This window comes from Haplochromis burtoni, unplaced genomic scaffold (genome assembly GCF_018398535.1).
Source record: "Haplochromis burtoni strain Fernald_Lab_line unplaced genomic scaffold, NCSU_Asbu1 Contig_16, whole genome shotgun sequence".
Taxonomy (NCBI): domain Eukaryota; kingdom Metazoa; phylum Chordata; class Actinopteri; order Cichliformes; family Cichlidae; genus Haplochromis; species Haplochromis burtoni.
This window is the reverse complement of record NW_024582377.1, coordinates 1542626-1560648: the sequence shown is the minus strand read 5'-3', so window position 1 is coordinate 1560648 and position 18023 is coordinate 1542626. Positions and strand designations below refer to the sequence as shown.

The following is an 18023-nucleotide window of genomic DNA, read 5'->3' as shown; positions in this document are numbered from 1 at the left end:
GCTAATCCCAATCATTTCAGTGTGAGACGCAGGGGTGAGGAGACGTTAGAGTCGGGTGAGGCTGTGAATAAAAGATGGTTTTAGACTGAAAATTTAGACAGAGCAGAAGGGGGAGGAGGGAGAGAGCAAGGCGGCACGTCACTGCATGGTTTCCATGTGGGAGCAATCCACTTACTTGAACTGATAAAGATTTAATTAACACAAGACTCTGCAATTACTCCATAATTAAAGTAATTTGTCCTCTTGTTTGGATGAGTAGGCAAGACGCCGCATGTGCCCGTGTAAGAGCAGACGAGAGAGAAAAAAAAGGGGGGCGTGAGATGCTCAGAGAGGCAAAGTATGCCCCCACTTTAGTATTTGAATTTAATGCTTGATTTTCCAAACCTATTTTTCCCCACATATGTTCTAATGAAATATTTGTATCGGCTTCTCTTTAGCCCTGTGTTTATTTGCCTTTTATTTGACAACTCATTTGTTATTCATTGAGAAAGTAATAAGCTGAGTAGGCTGAGTACAAAGTATCATCAAGAGCCACATGAAATAGTAAATAGGCCTGATATAATCATAATCCTCTTCAAACTGCACTGCATACAGCTTTGAATTGTGTAGTGCTACAGAGCTGGCTGCAAGCTAAAGGAGACAAATGCACGCACACACATACAAAAAGTGGGATGGTTTTGTTTGACAACTCAAATTGCATGACTCAGAAGTGAGAGGAGAGTCCTGTGTGAGGTGTTTGACCTTGGGCCTGGATAACAAAGGCTGGACCTGACTTAAAGTAAGACATGCAGGTGTTTGATTGAAGCAACAATTAGTGACTAATCACTCGAGACAGAAATAGCGAGGAATTAGCAGCACAGTCCAATATGTGGCACTGTGCTGTGGCAGTCCAATTTGCAAGAAGATTAAAAAAAAATAAAAAAAAGACCTGCCAAGTTTACTATTAAAAAACCAGGGAGACAAATGTGTCTTGTGTTAGCTTCTGAGGGTTGTATGTGCTGTTACTTAATTTACACGAGGGGAAGAGCACTATCTCTTATTTACAGATGATGATCTGCATATAATTTGCCTCAGTTGCACGCTGGGTAATTGAGGTAAATATCACAGCATTCAACTTGCCAGCTGAGGTATCCCGCTGATAGCTTGGCGTACAGCCCGCAGCCACCTGTGGCATTTCACATGTTGGGTGAAATCACAGGGCAGACAGACAAAAAGAAAAAGAAAACATGTAAGGCAACTAAGGCACAACTCTGAATACAACCTTCAGATGTGTAACAGCTGGATGATTGACAACTGTTGTTGACTTTAATCCAATAACCTATATATTGCTGGCTGTTGTTAGAGGGGGAAAAATCTCATCTAAATATCTGAGGAAGTGGCACGATCACTGCTTAAAAGTTTCAGTGGTTTTTTTGTGTGTTTTTTTTTTCAAGGCTGCATGCACTTACAACTGATTGCCCCCCCCAGCCACATTTTGAAGACAGGCCTTGAAAAATGTTTGGATTTCATTACTATCACTATGTGCAGGGGCCTACCCAGAGGAGTGTGGAGATGTTCAGCATATACTTTTTCACTGATCTCTGAGAAATAATTGCATTAACCCTATACCTATATAGTTTGCAGCTCACTTCTCTCAGCTATCAAATTAAAACTACTGGAATGCTTAAATACTTTATTTAGTAAGAGTGAATTTCTTTTTGCCATTGCCCACCCAAAAACTCTAAATGCTCTGTCTGGATACAGGTAACGGTTTCCTCTTATGCTGTTAATATTCTTAAAGACGCCACCAATATATCATTACAGCACTGGATAATAAAGTTTCTTCTAAAGCATCCTAATTTTCCTGTTTGGAAAACTCACTTAACAGGAGCAAACTTGCAAGCTATCATTGTCAGTACACCACCTTGTTTTAGCCAAATATGACAGCTTTGTGCTCTCTGATTGCTCAGTCAACCAAACAAAAGGAACTTTTTAGTACAATTATAATACAACGACTCCCACTGAACTGCAAAATGGTCCCATAAAAGTAAAAAAAAAAAAAAAGGGGGGGGGATGATAGGAGGATCATCGTTTGTGTAAATTCTCAGCATTAGTGCAGGACATGCACCTCATTTCTTACTCATGAAACTGAGAGAAGGGAAAAAGAAGTATCATCCTGCTTTATTTGCATAACCCAGCCCTGCTTAGGGGCAGGGGGACCCACCAAGTGATCTCAAAATTAGCATGCTGTCACCTTCAGTGTCTCTTCTGTCATTAAGAAAAACAGGCAAGTGTGCAGACATATGAACCTATTTCACATCTACTGCAGAAATGTTAATTAGGAAGCACGGCATCCCACAGCTCCGTTCCCCTCCCTGTGCCAGAATGACATGTTATGCATTTAAATCCTTTTCATGCGTCCTTATTATAGAGAGGATGAAGTCACATGCGAATGATGGAAAATATCATCATGGTACAATATTTTTGCATGTACACTAAAAAAAATAAATAAAATCCTAAAAGCTAAATATTGCACACAACTATGCACTCCTTATACATCACGCCAGGATTTAGATGGGGATAAAAGACTATTATAATTAATTTGACTGCATAAGCAAAAACATATGGTATGTAATAGATTATATATTTAGTTTGAACTGATTAGACTGTTCTGATAGCCTAATTGGAGGATTGTAGTCCTCACTGGCATGCCAATTTAAATAATTCAATTTCTGATGTTTCATATGTATTTTTGATGCATTTATATTTAGTGTTTTTCATAACCAACATCAAACTTTTATTTATTTGCTGTGTTGTCAAGCTATTGGATCCCGCAGGCTCAGTAGCTTGAGAGGCATAGTGCCAAAGGCGCTATTGTTGAGGAAACAGTGCCCTCCTGTGGTTTCATAGGGAAACTGCATACTTAAAAAAACCTACTGAAAACAAGGGGCTACACTCATGCAGTCATTCTCTAATAAATATTAAGATGAAGCTGATAAGATAGAACAAGAAATGTGAATAAAACAGACTTGAAGAAAATGCTCTGCCTTATCTGGAAAAAAAATACTGATAGAGCAATCACAATTCAGAGCCATTTTGGCAACCAAGATAGGAGAAATGCTCATACAGAGGAATGATGAAACACATATGTAACTGTGATTAAACATTGCTGCTATGTTGGTTGTGCGAACACAGCTGAGACATCTGGAGTGTTCAAAGGCAGCCACTAAATAAAAACCAACAAATCCCCATCAGCTGCACGCAGCCCTTTAAAAATCGGTGGATCACTTTAAAAGGAGTCCCTGAACATTACCCACAAGTATGAAATAGAAACTGTCAGTCAGAGTGAGAGAGAAATCCAACTTGGTGCAGAGTGTTTTTAAAAAATATTTTATTCTTTGCAAAGGAGACATTAGGAGCATCAGTGCGTTCTATGGCTTGTGTGCAGAGTTCCTGCTAGAGACACAAAAATAATAATAATCATAGAACAAGCCCTTGGGTGAACTGTGGGCCCCACCCATGTTTACCGAGGAGGAATGTTTGAGGCAGCTACTCTTGCAGCTGTTACTGAACACAGTCTTAAGCAATGGACACAGTGTTTGAGCCGAACGCACGTGAGGTTAGAAGGGAATGCTACCGTACAGTATGTGGCCTAGTGCTTGACCCAGCATGGCAGTTAAATAACATCAGCAGAAATCAAGCGAGTCTGAAATGCTCTGTGGTTAGAGGAAAAGTGTAATGCTGCTGACATTCTTAACAATGCCAAATATGTTTCTCTTCAGAGGGAAGCGGAAAGAAAAAACTAAATAAATTAAAAATACCATGTCCAGGACAAAGGCAGATTTCCTCCGCCTCAGATATACCTCTGAATTTTTTAATTATCATAATAAAGTCTGGGAAAACCTAATGCTATATAATAGAACATCGCCCTTAACATCTCATTGTTTTAATGCTCACTATTGTATTTCATAATCTAATGTTGGAAACGACACTCGTTTGGGCACAGTCTGGAAAGCTAACATCACGGACAGATTTGTCCCAGATTCTTCAGTTTTCAATTCATCTGCTACTTTTGTTTTGGACAACTTGACTCATCCACACACAATAGAACTTACCAAATTTGGCACAGAGTGTGATAATATCATTGTTCCCCATGAAGCGACTGAACAGCCTTGACTGTAATCCAGAGCTGTCAACATTCCACCACAGCAGCAGCAGCAGCAGTTTGGGGGTAGCATTGTTTACAGAAACACTTTGGATTGGAGGAAAAAGTGGCCGTCGCATCTTGCATGCGGAGAGAAAACAGCTCCTCCTTATATTTGGTATAATCTCTGGATGCTGCTGAGACTGTGCCCAGGTTCGACAGCGTACAAATCATTGGATCAAACCCAGCGTGGGGATAAAGCTAACAACAGTGCAGATTGAATACAGTGTGTCTGTGTGTGTTTGTGTGGGGCAGTGACAGCTAGCAAGCAAGCAGGTACGCTTGATTCATATGGTTGTACGGCTCCGGCGATTTATTTAACTGAAAGCAGGCTTCGATCACACCTTGAAAGCAAGTTGTATAATCAAAGCACCACCAGCGAGAAGGGTCAATGCATTTCAGTACATTCATTGTCAAGCCCCTGCGACCTTGTGTTAAATCCTGCGTTCTCTCTGGTAGCGTTTTGGGGATCGGGGTGAAGCGATGCAGGGTGATTTTAACGGCCCGAGGGCACCCACGCAGTCCAATCCACACGCACACAATCACACAAACATGCACGCACACACACACACGCTCAAGCATTCTCACATACATTATATATGCTGGAGAAAAATATATTAACATTTGCATTAAAAAACAGTACAAGGGCCTCAGTGTAATAAAATACCTCTGGTGTTAGAATCTGTGTGGGTCGTTATTTTTCTTACACCTTCTGCAAAACTATCTCTCTCTTTACCTTCAACAAAATATCTTTTTGTCAACTATGAAAAATATTCCCATAGTTTGATGGGATTTGAGGCACTGGATTATATCTCTGTACATAAAAAGTCTTCCCCCCAACTCTCCCTCAAAGTTTGTTCGGCAGTTAGAAACCGCCTCCGGAGAGCTACAAGATGTTGATGCCGTTACGGGTTAAGGACCAGGATATCAGTGTGGACCATTTAACAAGTTAACTATTAAAACTTCCATCTTCACCTGGCTTTTCTCTCAGCCAACAGTCCAGCTGTCTGGCTCTGTAAAATCTTGGTTTCAGGCCCACCAGGAACTGAATTATATACCCTCCCCCACCCCAGCCCACATATTTCCCAGAAGACTCAACTACACCTGCTTGCTATAATTTGGTTCAGTCTGATTCATGAGTAAATTCAACTCATTCCTTCTACAACCTTAGTGTTACAGCCCTCTGATGGAAAACCAGCAGGTATTGTAGTTTACAGCCCAGCACTGGAGCTTTGTTTAAAGAGGTTTGTTGGCAGGACAGCTAAAACAGTATTTAATTCTGGAGGAGCCGTGCGTCTGTGGTCCAGTGTGCTTCACATCTCTGTATCCTGCAGTGGCCATCCAAACAGCCACAAAAGGCCCCGAACAATCTGTAATGGCTCTCTATTGTCAATCCACAGTACATGACCAGAACCTGAAAAAGGCTCGCTTTGTTCCAGAGCTGGCTTACATAAATGAAAGAAAGCACAAAATAATCTTTCACTGCATGTCAGCATTCCTGTTTAATCTCCTCTGCCAGAGCAAGACCCCTTAAACTCAGTCCACCGGACCCTGGAAGATTAGCTTGGAATAGCCCTGAGTTGGGCCAAGTTGGGTGGCGCAAAAGGGGCAGGCTGCGTGGAAGGCGTGAGTGCCGTGGGGCAGAGGGATCTCTGACCAGTACTTGACCGACTTCTCTGAACACACATGTCCGCATGGCACGAAGGCGTATGTGGGTGCACCTGTGTCCACGTAGAAGGCCGGCTCGCAGCCCAGCCACAGTGGCACGTAGGGCCCCACCACCCGGCACATGGGACACTCTCGCTCAGTGTTGGCCTCCTGCTCCGAACGGTGGCCCCAGTTGTGGTAACCGTGCACGTGACCGCACGCCAAGTACACCCAAGGCTGCTTGTCTTCCAGAGATGAAAGGGCACGACTCCGGTGCATGCTGGGGAAGGCGAGGGTATTGAGACCCACAGGGCACTGGGGGCGCGCTGCATTGATCTCCTGCCTGAGTGCCTCCAGGTGCTTTTGCGTGGGAGTGTGGAAGAGGCCTTCAGCAGTACGCCACAGCAACGTTGCTCCACACAGATCCACCAGGGAGCCGTCCTGTAGAATATTGCTCTCATTCTCCACCTGCGGAGGATAGTGAAGTGCGCAGACATTTACCTTCTACATGGGAAAAAAATCCACTGCCTATGACATGCTGATATTTCTTATTACTACATTGTACTACAGACTGACAACCTTTAGTTCCTGTTACTGCTGAGTTTCAGACATAAGTCCCACCCAAATGCCATTTAAACCTTTTGTGTACAATAGGCGACTCAGCAAACATGGATTATTTCAGACTTTGGATCAAGATAATTACTTATTCTGATTTGGGACTCATTCAAAGCTACTCTAAAAGTGGCTGTGGAAGAATTAAAATAATAAACATAACAGGACCACTTTAATATTCTAAAGTACTTCTCTAACATCACAGTGTCACTGCATACATACACTGATACATTTTAACTTTTCAACTACTCACCAGTTTGCCTGGGGTCTGTGCTGAGCGGGTCTCTCTCAACGTGTAAACATCCCCACAAACAGAGATCTCTCTCCACACGCCGGGCTTGGACTCCTCAGTGAATCCCCCCTTAGGGTGCATTACCAGCACACCATTGGTTGTTAAGCCGTCCATGTGACCATCAGGGTTTTTCCATTTTGCAGCTTTTTCCTACAGGCAAGACAGAAAATGGATGATGACACAAACTGACATGATGTGTGGCATTTCACTTTTTACGTAACAGTGCATATGAAACAGTGGTTTTCTTTATCTGGTTACAAGCTTCAAGGATTAGAAGCACTAAAAAAGAAAAAAAAAGGCAGCCATGTAACCTTACAGGCTAAAAAAAGTAGCATAGATAGAGATGGTGCATAATCACAATGGTACACCGAGTTGTAATTACCCCAAGGAAGATGTTTTTGGACGTATCAAATCCGGCTGCATAGATGCGAGCGGTGTAGGGCGGGGTGCGTTCGCAGACAATTCGGCAGGCAAAACGAGAGATGGTACTCTGTGTGATAAGAGTCTCTTCACCCTCCTGACCCCCTGCTATTGTATCAGTCACCACAAAGTCTATGGGACTCTCAGTAGAACGCCCAATCTGCAAAAACAACACAAAAATAATAATTAATATTATGCTGTACTGCACAACAGTTTCGAAAGAATCTCAAAACAGTGCAATCAATGAAGAAAGGTTCTTTTTAATTCAAACCAGACACAGCAACTGTTCTGCATCCTGCTAGCTTATGTACGTGCACAAGCAAACACACACAGAGTATCCATATATATTTTAATGGGCATAATTTTCAGCACTTGGAAACAGTTCAAGCTGAATAAACAGAGGCAAAAATAGGCTTTCCTCCTTTCATTTCCTCTTTTTCCCCTTACACTGTCCTGAAGTCCAACATTTTGAGTGGCTTCCTCTTCTCTCTGGTGCGTTCAGTATTGTTTAGTCACATGGGGAAGATAGGGTGCTGAATATGAAGCATGTGTCTGTAACATTAACATCCCTTGGCTCATCACTGCCTTGCTGTACGTTCAGATTAATACTGGAGCAGTGTAAACCGGGAACAGATGATTTTTATTTATACGATTGGACGTGTTTTTGAACATTTATACTTTTTGTGTGTCTTAACTTGCTTTTCTGCTATTACAACACTTAATTTTCTTACTTACTTTACTTATTTTACTCTGTGAAAAGCATTTTATACATAAATGTTTAACTTTGCAGTCTAATCAGGTGGTTGTGTATAACCAAAGTGGCTAAAAGAGCCCAAAGACACCTTGTCAATCAGTCAAATTAAAGCTTACATCCATATTTTCATTTATTCCATTCATAAAGAGCCATTTGAAATGACAATCTAAAGATATAGCAATTACTGTTCTGACAGCCTTTGAAGCCCCTGTAGGCAATATAACAGAACACAAACAATAAAAGGGCAATAAAATCTTTGCAACAACTGTCAGTCCTTAAAAAAACAAAACAGGTTAAGTAGCATCAAATTCAAACAACATGTCTTAGCCACAGAACTAGCAGCTCTCCTGCTGTTAAAATTACAGCCACATCCTGCCATGGGAATGGGGAACAGGCTCTGACCATTTTTGGCTGTCAGAGAGGAAATACTCCTCCTGGCTTTACTAGATCGAAACTGGTAATGTTAGGTATAGAAGTACATTAAAAAAAAAAAAGCAGAACAAAAGCCTTTTTGTTCTATGTTTTCTGACTATAAAGAAGTACGGTAATCGCTGAGAAACTAATGTACGGGGTGTGAATGTATCTGAATGCAGTTGTGTGCCAAAGTAAAAGTGAACGGACTTTTACCTGAAACATATCTGTGTCTTTATCATGGCTGTACTCTACCACTACGGTGTGGTTCCTCGATAGCGTGTAGGAGATACTGTGCTGACCTTTACAGCTCACAGCCTGAAATGTGAAAACAAACAAACAAAAAACCCAACTTGTTCATAACAAAGTACACAGTGCAACAGTATAATAAATCATCATCCAATCTGTGGCTTTATCACCGGATCTGAGAGTGCCAAACAGCACAGCAGAACTACAGTAAAACCTTCCTTGCACAATCCTTTCCTTGTTGGTGAGGTTAAATTAAAGACCAGAGCAAAAGTCAAACCCACTATTAAAACACATGGCACTTAAGTGATGATTCACTTCCTTAGAATCAACAACTACGAGGTGCTCCTGGAAGAAAACATGTTATTGTCCTTATTTTTGTTTTGTTATTGACAACTTGGAACATTTCTATGGATTATTAGCGTGCATGTGCGGTTTTTTACAGCTCACAATTAAGCCAAAGCTCTACGGGCTTATTGTGTCATTTTGTCATGATGTTACCAAAATCCTAAAACCTATTACCAGAATTTTTTGGGAAGCGGAACAAAAAAAAAAAGACTGTGTAAAGTCACACTCGCGAAACAGTGACCATAAACTCCCTGCTGGCCTCGGTTAACACAAGCTCGCCAGGCAACTGAACTGCTTCGCGTCAGTGTAGCGAGGAAGGCTTGGTTAAAGCCCGGCCCCAGCTTCCATCAACACTGTACCACATGCCATCTCTGCTCTAATCTGCAAAATTCCATTTCCTAAACATCCCCCTCCTCTTCGTCACGTGCAGGAGGGAAAGCGGGAGAGGGAAAGTGGGTCATCAGAGCTGCCACGGTCTGCTGTAACATCAGATGCACACGGGGACAAATGTCATCATCGCATGCAGTCTTGTCTTGACTGCGCTGCTACAAACAAATGGTGCTCCACCTGTTAAAGAACTAAAAAAGGAGCAGTGCACACACAAATGTGTATTTTTTATAAACGCTACGCCCCCAAAATATCCTCCCCAACCTTCCCGAGTGGTAGGAGTTGGAATCATAATGTTTTGAATACGAGGCTGGCAGTGGCATCATGGGAGCTCCTCGTTATCTGCCATGAACACTAGAGTGTGCACCGACACGTGAGCTCTCCCTCTCAGCCGCAGAGACTCCTCAGCTCATTCGTATGCTGCACTGGAAGGGAGCAAGAATGGGTTACAGGGGGTGGGCTTCATTTTAGTGATTCACCTCTTTAATACCCCCTTCTCCTTAAAATAAGCTGACCACCCAGCTCGTCTCTTACAGAATGGCCCTTTTTTGACCGTTTATACACCTGGATGAGCCAGGTCAGCATAAAGCAACAACCCCTGAGCTCATCCTTCAAGTCCCATAACACGGTGCCAGGGTCGAAGTGGTCAGTGAAACAGCCAGTAAGTAATGTAATGCACAGTAAAAACAGCCACATCTAATGCAGATAGCAAACTATCTGAGACGTAATTTATGATGTGGAGCAGCAGAACACTTCAGCCATATTTCACAGCACACTGCAGCTCAAACTCAATCAAAATAAAGCGCAATCTCTGCCATGAAAAGGCCTCTGTCACTGAATCGTCCCAGAGCAGATTTCTGGATTCCGCAACCTGACAGTAACCTGAACCAGACAGCCTTTTAGCTAAAAATGTCAAACACTGGTCTCCAAGTGGTGCAGAGGTAAGCGGGTCTTGTCTGATGTTTAGCAGTTTTGCCTAGGAACCGAAGGTAGGAATGCAGGAAGGCAAACACGTTTTACTGGATGCGGCACTTCCCTGCAGGCAGCCTGCCGTGAAGAGAAACTCTGAAGCCCAGCTAGGAACTAGTCATTGTAGTGGAAATGTCAACATTAAGGTCTGCCAACAATAATGTAAAGTGCTTTTCACAGCACAATTTACTAGCTACCACAATCACTAAAAGGCCATTCAGCTGCTGTGGGAAAAAAAACCCCCCAAAAAACAAAGGGGGTTCATTTATAGAAATTATGCTTTCAACTTCATATACAGCCAAATCTTCTTATGTATATATGCAAAACCAAAACCAAAAAAAACAAACAAACAAACCCCCAAACTATTACCTAAAAAAAAAAAGAAATATCACCTCCTTCTTCTGTTACGTTTTTGCACACTTTCATACATTTTGTCTGAAGAAGAAAGGCAGACAGATGTTCAATCCCACTGAGAGCCTGTTCATTAAATCACTTTAAATCATTAAATCATCCTTCTGTACCTTGGTGGCCTGGGGTGTGTTGAGGACGTGCACAGTGCTTGGTGATACACCATTGGGTTTGATTCTCTTGTATAGAGCAAATCTGCTTTTCCGTCTACCGCGATCTCCGTTGGGCAGGGAGCCATTGTACCTGTCAGAGACGGGACAGGGTGGAGAGAAGGACAGCAAATTGACAGTTATTTATTTATTTCATCTGTGTGAAAATGCTAACAGCTTCCATAGCTGCAAAAAGATGTGTCTAATGAGATTTACAGGCAAAAGTCTTGTAATCATATAAGAAGTAAACACGGAGAATTAGAAACATTCGTGTGTTCTGAAAAGGAGATTTGCCACGCATTACATCACTGACAATCTAATACACCCTATTAGTAATCTAAGCGTTACCTTGGATAACGGCTCTTATTACATAATGCACTCTGGTGCTGGTGATTTCAGTGTGCGTGCACTGTGTAAACTGCAGCTGTTCTTTTGCTCCGTGTCCCAGGCAGGAGCACGTTTTAAGATGCATGTCAGGTTTGCTATCATTTTGGGAATGCACGGTCTGGGTGGATGACTCAGACACATTCTTTCAAAGCTGAATTTTATACACGGATACAGCTTACGAAGCTATCTGTTCCGTTTCCAAAATCACTTAATAACAGACTCCAGTTTTGCCTTTAGTGTGCTGAGAGGCACCTAGCCTAAGCTGCTCTTTGTGAATGAAGAAGCCCCTTCCGGTACAACTGGTCTTCTTTCTATCCACCAGCTGGTTCCTACAGCTGGGACACCCCATGCTCGACTATCATCCAACACACAGACCTTCTGTCACACACTCACATAAACCACAAATGTGCTGAACAGACACTTTGCACAAGATACACATTTATATTATATGCCTCAAGTTTGCACACCAATGTATCGGAGGGGAACAGAGTCTACGAGCCAAATGTAATCTGACATTTTTCCTTTCTGTTTCTGAACAATAGCAACAGAACCTCCTTCTGCTCCTTCCCACCTCCCTCCCAGGCTAGTCCACCTGTCCCATGTCTCCACACGGCTGGCCAGGCAAAGAAACACATGGTCCTAGTCAGCACAGTGCACAAAGCTGGCCTGTAGGACAAGCCACCCACAGAGAGCTAGAGAGGCACTGGAAGATTCTATGGACTAAATGCAACAAATACAAAAGACAGAAAGACAGGAGGAAAGTGTCAAATGACAGCAGACCTGCTTACCTTCTCTCCTAAAGTGTTCAGCTTTTACTTTTAGTGGTGATTACTGTCTGATCGTACTCCTTTCAAGGCCATTTCAGGGATTCTATTTCCATGTCATTAGACCAGTGCACACTTTAAATGCAGACCCTTACACAGTTGTGAAATCTTGGGCTCCAAAAGCCTGAGCTGGCCTTCTCATGCTGCTTTCAAAATAAAGTACAAGTGTACAAGACATAAGTTACATTAAATCTAAAGAAAAATAAAATAATGCCCACTTTCCCCCCATTTATATAGTAATTGTGTTGCTTTCATTTACAAGTAATCTGTAAGAGAAAACAAATAAAGCCCCTTTATTGATGCACACATTCCTAAGCTAATTTCACATGGTTTGTTCTCTGTACTCCACTTTTATTTGACCTGCTCTAAAAACACCCCACCTAAATAAAGACCAGCCAGCCCTACATAAAGATGTCTTTTCAGTTTAGGGGGGTCTACTGGCTGGCTACCTGCCCCTGTGTGTCTCATACAAAGCACACAATCAAATGCTATCCATCTTAGTGTTTTTGCCATGATGAATTCTGACTGGAGAATATAACCCTAGCTCTGCAAGAAACGCAGCATATGCTTTCAATTATTCAGCATTATACCGAGGAACAATATTCTGTCATGCAGGAACTGCCACCGTCACATTAGCTAGGACAGGCTCTTTAAAGCTGCGTTCCAACTAATTGTGATCGCTTTCCCTTTTGACCCGTGCCAGACAGACAGCGGATTTACCTTCCAATACTTAGCAGCAGGGATTAGAAGACTCTGGCATATCACCTATCCTCCAGGGTTGTGGTAAGGAGCCAACAGCACCTCCTACTTCCTATGCTAACATGAAAGGCTAGTGTTCACAGAATGAGGAGAAGATATGCTGAATAGCTGTAACACTCATTAGAAATACAGAAAGTTAGGTTGGGCTTACAGGGTCACACAAGATGGTTTCTAGGTCACTAGGACTTCAGCCTATCAATACTTCATCTAAATCAATCTAAGCTGTAAAAATATATAAATAATACATCATTAACAGACAACCAGATGGCATGATGAGCAAAGACAGTATGAGTCAACTAAATGAGCATCATCCATCCATTTTCTTATCCATTTATCCAACTTAGGGCAGCAGGGGTGCTGGAGCCTAGCCCAGGCGTCACGGGGTGAGAGGCTGGGCACATCTTGGCCAGGCTGCTAGTCAATCACAGGGCTGACACAGAAATACAGACTACCACATACTCTCCAATGCATATTTACAGCCAATTCACAATCAACAAAAATCCCAGTGGCTGTCAAACCTCTTCTGGCATACCCCACTTTACTTTATATACAAGTAAGCACAATAGCATTAGCCAAATCTTGTTTGGTAATAAACAAAAGTCTCTCTTTTGCCTAGTTGTTCATGCCCTGCAGTTTCTGAACCTCTGAATTACCTTAACATGAGTGTGTTTGGACTGTGGGAGGATCCTGCTGCAACTGGGGAAAAAAAAAAAAAAAAAAAAAAAACCTACGCAGGCACAGGACGTACATGCAAACTGCACACAGAAACGCCTCAATCCACCAAGAGGTTTGAATACTTGTTGAGTGGTGATCATGCTAACCACTGCACCACTCCAGATTAAACCAGTTACACCTGAAATCTTTAAATGCTTCTATTGTAGTACTGACAAAAACCCCCAGAAAGAGATGTCTCTTCTCTTTATACCATTTAAATGACATAATTCATAATATTAATAAAAAGGCACGATCTATGTCAGTCTGTACCAAAGATGCTCCCAAGTTGATTTGTACACTTTCCTTTAATGAGTGGTTCTCTAAGGCAAAATGTAGAAAGTTCAATCAATAGGCCTAGTCTCCCTGCCACAATGGACAGAGGAAGCTGAAGAGAGGCAAAGGCTGAGTCCTGATCAATCCATCCTTTCATTTGCAGGATGCCCATGCAGCACCCCCTCCTCATCCTGCCTCCTTTCACTGACCAGCACCAAGCCAATCTGCGGCGGCAGAGATGGAGGGGCAGCCATGCAAGTAATAAGAGCCACCACGGTCATGGCAACAAACCGCTGAGGGAACTGCTGCTCAAACAAGCTTTGTTCCATGCTGTCAGCTATCTTGTCTACCATCAGTTTTATCAATGGGATGTGATGTCATGGCAGTGATTATACACCCGTCACATCTGATTCACATATGTGTCTTTATGTCAGGAGAGGGAACAAAAGTACCAGCTTCAAACATGCCACATACTGAGCCTGGGGTAATAAGCAGTCAGCACTTTTTATCCCTTACAATAAGCACTATGACTGCGAGTGTATGGGTGGAGGGCAGTGTACAAAAACACAGTGTAGTCTGCTCTCTGTGTAAGCCATCATTTCAGCACCTTATTTCAAATACTGTAAAGATGAAAGTCACACAGCCGCATGGACACCAGTAAATCTGAACTATAAAAATTTTATAACTTTTATAAGCGCCTCAGGACTGGCCATTGGCCAAAGTTCAGTCACTCATGTTTTCCATCATCTGTTGGCCAAGACAATACAGACAGGACAAGAAGGTGACTGTTTAGAAGGATAGCTTGTGGCAATTTGTCCTAAATGAATTCTAAACAACCAAACAAAAACACACAAAACAAAATGAAAAAACAAAACAAAAACAAAAAGAGGACAAAGCAGTTATGATATAATAAAGGTAAAAGTTACACTGGCTTTATTCGGTGACAACACAGATGTGAATAACTGCTTATTTTGTTTGCCTTTTTACATTAACAGACTGTCTGTGTACTTTCTGATATTATCCAGTACAAGTGGCAACCGGATAGTTACAGAATGAACGCCAAATAATTCAAATACTTAACAGGAGTAGGTGTGCTCTTCTACAAAAGGCTTTTAGATGTAAAGAGTGATGTGAAAAACAAAGATTACTTCAACAAATAGCTTGAAAATGACCAGCGCATGCCAGCTATCAATACATCTGATGGGCAAAATAACAGACGGACAGAATATTACCATCTTTTTTGATAAATAATGCTTTAAGTCATAATTCCTTGGCAGTTTCTTTCCCATGTTTTATATTTACCTGAAATTATATCAGTAAATGTATGAGACTGACTTCTTTTTTTTTTTTTTTTCATTGGGTAAATTACTGATATTTTATTGACAACAATACAGTTAATGGTGAGGCTCTTATCAGTTTCTGTAGAGACTCCTGACCAGTTTACTATATAGAAAAAAAATGCACGTCTACACAGGTTCTTGACACCAAGGCAAAATTTCCACTGCTGCAGGTTTGACGTAATTGTTCTGCAATGTGAAACTGTCAGAAGAGCCTTGTAAATACCTTGAAATAAGTAAGCGATAAACTTAAAGGCAAATAAGTATGGAGGCTTGACAATAAGGAACTGATTACTGATCATCTACTGGTTGGGCAAGAAATGTAAAGATGCCAGTAAGGCTTTTAAGAAGCCACATAAGATGATTTAAAGCAGATGAATAATAAAAAACACATAAATAAATAACTAAAGAACTACAGCTCGGCTTGTTTTCAACACTCTGTGAAAACATGGTGGTTCTGTGCCTGCCCAACAAAAATTACTCCATACTGAGATATAAACAAATACAAAGATGGGAAAAAACAGCAGAAAGGTAGCTTGACTGAGCAGCCTTTGATGCTGTTCCCATAGGCAGCTTAGACTCTGCTAGTATAAAGCAATTTAAGAATATATCCTGTGAGATTAGATAAACTTGTCCACTGCTTTCCCTTGTTTCTCTGACTTGCACTGGAGCATTGTGGGTAATGGCAGATACTGTATAAGGTATGGAAATCAGTAACCGACTCCTTACTACTTACTATACAGTATAATTCAGCACATACTTTGGCTGATTTTCTCTATGAACAGAAATAATGTTTTACTGTATAAATAACATTTGAATGTTCCCCACATCAGGTAGCATATCCCAATATCATTTTATCGAATTACATATATCATTACAGAGTACTTCATAAGGCTCTCGCTGTTATCCGACATTTAAGCTCCCCTTGTCTGTTAAATAAGGAATATAAGGTAACTTTTTGCAGGTCAAGGAGTGTGATTTTAAACTCTGAGAACAGTACGTGCGTGCGTGACTGCAGAAGTTGTGTTAAAGGAAGCACTCTGGGGCTGGGGGAGGGGACCATCACTACTTCCGAATTCCTAAAACCCCATGAATCCAACTTTAAGGTAAGAAGGAGCGTCCGGTCAGAGTTGCTGAATAAATTTCACTGGGGTTCCCAAAGTTGTCCCAAATCTGTCCTATTTCACGGACACAGATATGTAGACACATGCAGGCAGTTTGTAGTTATCAGGGTTGCCAGGGAATGGGATATTTAAAACGTCCACATTTGTAATTGCGCACGTGTCTGATTTGTGGGATAACGTGAGCTTGTAAATTTCTAAACAGAGCTTGACGTGCTCCCTGAAAATCATCACAGCGCCTCTTTGATGTTATATAATGTCGCCTGTGTTGGAAGTTGATCTTGAATTTAAAAAACAAAAATACACAACGCATCACTGCTAACTCCATGCTATTTTCAAAAACTTACAGTCATGTAGCTTAGGTAGCAGTGTGAGTGGCCGTTTGTGAAACTTAAAAACAAACACTCGTTTTCAGTTTCATGTCCACACTTACTCAGAAGCAAATACAACAACGATTCAACTTACCCCAGAACCACCAGCTCTCCGTATTTCACTAGGTCTATGGATGGGGCGCAGTGCTCCTCTTGGCTTAACGAAAACATGAGGCTCCTGGCTTCACTTCACGGTTAGCTTTACAGTAATAACGGTTCAAAAATTACCTAAAATTCCTCCTTAAAAAGCGCGACACAGACTCGCTTCAGATCGCTTACACGGCAGCATGTGTTTCAGTGTTCTCACGAATCAAGTTTGCTAAAAATAAACTGGTCTGAAACTTCTTCGGCGTGACATAGCAAAACGTAACTTACTTGGCGGTTGAATGCGCTCTAAAGCAGATACAAAAACAGCGAGGACCAGGGCCGGAACGTACCATTCACTTCTACTTTACTTTGTATAGGGGGGGGCTCTCTACCTACGCCTTGGTTAAAATGGTATGCCTGGTCAAATTTTATTGTATCTATTCATTAAACACATAGATAATAATACATGAGAATGATTCATCTTTATTTAATTCTCGTGTAGACAAAGCAGTTGAATCTACCTTGTAATAATCATTTTTGAAACCACCCGTCTTGGTTTATGGATCGCACCTTCTGTTATGTAAACAAAGAGTAAAATCTGGGAATTCTTAAAGGGATCATACTTTTTCCTGACGTGATTGCAGTTTCCTATATTTGACGGAAATAAAGGTTTAAACGTTTTGTCATTGTATTTACATTTCTATTATTTACTGTTTCAGCAAAATGTGCCAAGGATCACATGATTTATGAGTGCAGTAGTTATGCCTACCGAGGACGGGATATCAAAAGTGGGAAAAGACATGGTTTTTAAAAAAAAAAAAAAAAAACTATTCAAAATCCTCCTGGTACATTTTCAGCGAGTGTGTGGGAAAAAAAAATTTGTGAAATCGGATTTTGTAATTTTGCTGGTAACCCCTTAGGCTCTTGTGTTATTTGATTATGACTTTATTGCAGCTGGCTAATGCATGTGATTGATTGTGCAACTTAATGACATCACTACGGATGTGCATGCCTCGAGGTTTTATTTTCACCACACCATTGCTCATTTTTGTCTCTGTTTTCAGCATGAAGCCTTTTGTTGGCTTCCGGTCCGTGAGTGCATGCTTATTTCATTCTGTAATGTCAGTCAACTGGCTGATGCGCATTAGTCAAATAATAACACCAAGGCCTAGTAATTTGGCTAATTGCTTTTCTGAGACTGACTCAGAAATCTAATTTATCCAAATGTCCACACGTGACGCTACTAAGAACCTCTCAGCCTCTAGTAACACCTCTTTTAGTACATCACACATTCACTTTCCCCCCCCCCTCATGCTTTTCTGGT

General features: G+C 41.5%; 1 protein-coding gene across 1 annotated transcript; it reads right to left on the bottom strand.

Moving 5' to 3' along the window:
* Nucleotides 1-5660: 5660 nt before the first annotated feature.
* Nucleotides 5661-17045, bottom strand: peli2 (pellino E3 ubiquitin protein ligase family member 2). The gene is made up of 6 exons (XM_005916740.3): nt 16707-17045; nt 10791-10920; nt 8536-8637; nt 7117-7314; nt 6696-6884; nt 5661-6298 (listed from the first exon to the last, which is right to left on the bottom strand). Exons 1-6 carry the CDS (start codon nt 16781-16783, stop codon nt 5720-5722), a joined length of 1275 nt encoding a protein of 424 aa, XP_005916802.1. The 5' UTR covers nt 16784-17045; the 3' UTR covers nt 5661-5719.
* Between the last annotated feature and the right edge of the window lie 978 nt (nt 17046-18023).